This window comes from Diaphorina citri, unplaced genomic scaffold (genome assembly GCF_000475195.1).
Source record: "Diaphorina citri unplaced genomic scaffold, Diaci psyllid genome assembly version 1.1 scaffold675, whole genome shotgun sequence".
Taxonomy (NCBI): domain Eukaryota; kingdom Metazoa; phylum Arthropoda; class Insecta; order Hemiptera; family Psyllidae; genus Diaphorina; species Diaphorina citri.
In genome coordinates, this window is record NW_007378108.1 from 64735 (window position 1) to 69464 (window position 4730).

The window sequence follows — 4730 nt, forward strand, 5'->3', positions numbered from 1 at the left end:
AAAAAATCGGTCGTCCAAAACCGGTGTGTGTGCAACGGGCCTAAGAATTTAGAGTTCAGAATTTTAGATGATAGTTTCGCCAACATAACATTGTACCGTTGTAGACCCCGACTCACCAAGTGCTACGCCAGGCGAGGAAAACGGGGTGAAAAAAGCTGAAGATCCCAGCTCAAGTCCAGGTAAAATAATGGCCACGCTCTTGTCTTCTGGGTGTTCAAGTTATACTAACCCTTACGTATTCTTGAGAGTTCATTGCAACGGTCGTTACATTAATTAGACTTACTTTATCATGGACACTCGTTGCTTTAAGTTGAAAGTCCAGAAGAGGTTAGGTAATAATAATAATAATAATAGTGCTTATTTATACTGCTCGCATAGGACTGAAAAGTCCCTTTACTCCAGCAGTAGGCTACTACTATTATTGTGGTCAAATTCTCAAATTATATTGAGGATGAAACTCCATACCTCGGCTGGGATTGAACCCACGCCCTCCTGTTTACCAGGCGAGCGCCTTGACCACTACACCACCGAGGTAGGTTTAATAACCTCTAAAAGGTCCAGTGTTTAAACGTTGGACATTTTTTGTAATCCTAAAAGCCTAGCATAAATGTGTACCTTGTAGTCAAGGTTCGTTCTCGGAACGGTTGGCTTTCTCCTATCCTATCTTCTCTCTTCGATTTCGGGTCGATAAGACCTTGGAAGTTACACTTCTCTATCAAACCCTTTTAAAAAAGTCCCAACTTAGAGCTAAACATTGCCATAGGATCATCGAACACTTCATCTTATCCCCAATATTTCTATTGTTTATACCTACTGTTGGCATAATGGGACTTTTTATTTTTAGTCTTAGCTGAAAGTATAAATAAGATAGGTACTAACCTTATAATGAAAATTTCACCAGTATAAATAAGGTATATAAAATTAATTAATTATTTCTCATTCCAGGTTGAGAGTTCTCCATTTGTGGAGCGTCTGCTACGCAAAGGCTACGAGATCCTCTACTTGGTAGAAGCCGTAGACGAGTATACTCTGTCATCTCTGCCCGAATTTGAAGGCAAGAAGTTCCAGAACATCGCCAAGGAAGGTCTGTCGATTTCGGCCAACAAGGAGAAGATGGAAGCCCTGAAGACCCTACAGTTGTACACAAAAAGCCTACTCCGAGGCTTATGTGTAGGGGGGCAAACAACCTTAAAAGTCACATGCCTCGGTGGCGTAGTGGTCAAGACGCTCGCCTGGTAATCAGGTCAAGACCTCATTTATTTGAGAATTTGACCACATAATAATGGAGCTCTAAGGGTTAGGTGGTAGAGAACGCCTAAGACGTTAACCTCGCCTAGTGGTTACCTTCCACTCAAGAGTCTATTATTGTTATTATTAAAAGTCGGGTTAAGCATACACGAATCTAACATTAAAGGTAAGGAAGTTGAATGAATGGAGTCTGTGAAAACTCGGTTTAAGACTCGAGTTTAAAATCGATCACTTTGTGAACCCGGCCCTTAGTTGATAACTAGATCTATTAATAATAATAGACTCTTGAGTGGAAGGTAACCACTAGGCGAGGTTAACGCCGGAGGCGTTCTCTACCACCTAACCCTTAGAGCTCCATTACTATGTAATCACACTCTCAAATAAATGAGGATAAAATTCCATGCCTCGGCTGGGATCGAACCCACGCCCTCCTGTTTACCAGGCGAGCGTAGACATCTTGTGAATGCTATCTAATACCAAGTACCCTTCTTCTCTCTTCACAGTTGTACGTGCGTCGCGTATTCATCACGGACGAATTCACGGACATGCTACCCAAGTATCTGAGCTTCATCCAGGGGATTGTAGATTCTGACGATCTGCCTCTGAACGTATCGCGAGAAACGTTGCAGCAACATAAACTGCTCAAAGTGATTCGCAAGAAACTCATCCGGAAAGCGTTGGATATGTTCAAGAAGTTGGATCCGGAAACGTACAAGAAGTTCTGGGCTGAATACTCCACCAAGTAAGTGAATACCGACGCCCATCTGATGAGAGGCATACTACGGGATGGGCATGCTACGATACAGACCACATGCGTCTAATGTAGCAGTGTTGCATTGCTACGAAATAAAAACGGCGGCGGAACACTTTTTTTTATGCCTAACTTTTTTGAAGAGTTTTGATAGAGGGAACTGTAACTGTTAAGGTCTTATCCTCTCGAAAGCGAAGAGGAAGACAGGATAGGAGAAAACCGATCCGGTAACGAACCATCTCTTCAGGATAAAGTTCACCCTAGACGGAAATCGAACCTGTGACCTAGCGCTCACAAGGCAGCGATACCATCCAAGCTAAGTATTCAGTGTGAAATAATTTTGAAGTGTACAAAAAAAGGGGGGTGGAAAGGGTTACAGTGTCTCTCAAAAAGCAGAGTCAATTTATTTACACCCACAAAATTGTCAGGATGTTCTTTGTTTCGTTACAGAAAAATTGTGATTTTATTGACTCTTATGACAAAGAATGAACTAAAAAAGAAAAATTGAACTAAAATTAAAAAAGTAATAATGAGAAATAATTTTGTTTAGTTTGAGATAATGGTCAAGTACGATATCATACATATTTCTAGACATGGTCTTCACTTGACTGGAGTGGATTATGGACTGTCCCCTATCTGATAGACGTTAAAAAAAGTCTATCAGATTTTTTATTTAGTTGTTCTGAAGATGGCCATAGTAATAGTCGAAATATATCAACTCGTCTGTTCCTTTATCTTTTAGTCTTGTTTCTTAACGTCTATCAGATAGGGGACAGTCCATAATCCACTCCAGTCAAGTGAAGACCATGTCTAGAAATATGTATAATGAGAAATATTTTATTGACCATACAAATCAACGTTTTCTCTTTCAGCATGAAGCTAGGAGTGATTGAGGACCCGGCCAACAGATCCCGTCTGGCCAAACTGCTCATGTTCCAAAGTTCATCCAGTACAGAGCCCACCTCTCTGTCAGACTACGTGAAGAGAATGAAACCCAAGCAGGATCATATCTACTATATTGCCGGTGCTAGTCGTAAGGAGGTGAGATTTGATGTTTTAGCTTTATGGAGTGGTATTGGTATAAGTAAGGCCATCGGCTATAATAAACGTCCTGTCACTGCGACCTGGTTAAATCTTTTGTGAATTTAGCTTTATGGAAGAGGGCTGGTTTGATTAGTTTTTTTTTTTTTTTTTTTTTTTTTTTTTTTTTTTTTAATAAAAAATAAAATTTGCTTGTGATTATTTTTTCTTCTTCTCATGTTCTTTGGTGTCGAAATAAAAATAAAACTGTGGACTTTTATCTCTCAATTTGAAACCCTGTGAGGAAATAAATTTGTTTTATGATGATGTGATAATGATAAGTCTTATAAGGAGTAGATAGCTAGGTAGTACGATACAAATACCCTACATATAAAAAGATTGCTGAAACAAGATGTACTGTTTTCTATAAATATGTGCAAATTTTCAAACCCACCTTTAACTTTTCTGGAAAATTTGGAGGAAAAAAAATCGCCAAAATAAATCTATCAGAATTAGAGAGGTACCAGGAATTTTAATGAAAGCCGGTTTTTTTGTTTGTGTATGCAAAATGCAATGTACAACGAGAGTACCAGAATGTGAGACACTTTGTGGACCCGGCCCTTAGTTGATAACTAGATCTATTTGACCTTGCTCCCTAGTAATGTTCTCTGAAACCTCTAGGACTCTGTGTAATGTCTAATAGAATAGAATAGAATAGAATATACCTTGTTTATCCTGCCAGAATGAGACTGAAAAGTCCCTTTACTCCCGCAGTCTAAACAAGAAGGATCTCTCAAAGAAGATCATCTGAAAAGGTGACCAACCTCAGTGGTGCAGTTGTTAACGCGTTGGTCTTTGGATCTGGAGGTTGGTGGTTCGAGTCCAAGTCAAGTCATAAAATTTGTCTAGGTGTAATAATCGGGGAAATATATTTGTGACAAGTATTTAAAAATGCTCAACACAAATAAAAATTCCCATCTAAAAAGGTGTCCAGCCCATTTTCCCCGTTTGAGAAACCCAACCCTCGTTCCCTAGAGATTCTCTTGCCAGCCTAGATAGTTGGGTCGTGCTGTTCGATTCCCGCCCAGGGCGAACTCTATCCTAAACAGAGAAGGTTCGTTTTCCGAACGGCTCGCTTTCTCCTATCCTGGCCTTCGATTTTGGGACGGCAGGACCTCCGTTGTTACAGTTCCCCCTATCTAACCTCTAGTTAGCTCTAGTAAAAGGAGTAAAAATTACATGGAGTGGGCTTCACATCAGAGTGACTCTTCTTGTGATACAAAGTAGCGACCTTGTTGTGGCAGCTCTCAATTGGATACGTTCTCAAAATGTCTGCCGTGGCCGAAAAAAAAATCCTTTTTTTTACACGAACATTTATACATTCTGTTTTTATACGACTACATTCTTAGTTTTTTCTATACACCTTAGTTTTTCCGATCAAAAATACGGAGGTTGTGAATATCATTTGACGTTGAAAAACTTCAATACCAGTGTGCTGGTTGAAGTCGAACAACTTAAATACTCAGTGTACTGGTTGAAGTCGAAATACTTCAATACCCAGTGGATTAGACCTGGTTGAAATCAAACAAGTAGAAAAACTTCAATATCAGTGTACTTATTGAAGTCGAAAAATCTTTAATTTTTTTTTTTTTTTTTTTTTTTTTTTTTTTTTTAAAATTTTTTATCACTTTTCCCTTTCTAAAAAAGACAA

General features: G+C 39.2%; 1 protein-coding gene across 1 annotated transcript in view; it reads left to right on the forward strand.

Moving 5' to 3' along the window:
• Positions 1–4730, forward strand: part of LOC103511108 (endoplasmin homolog) — a 27885-nt gene that overhangs the window by 6521 nt on the left and 16634 nt on the right. Inside the window, exons 9-10 of the mRNA XM_017444861.2 lie at positions 1752–1990; positions 2872–3083. Of these exons, the coding sequence (XP_017300350.1) occupies positions 1752–1990; positions 2872–3083 (451 nt within the window). The remainder of the gene's footprint in view (positions 1–1751; positions 1991–2871; positions 3084–4730) is intronic.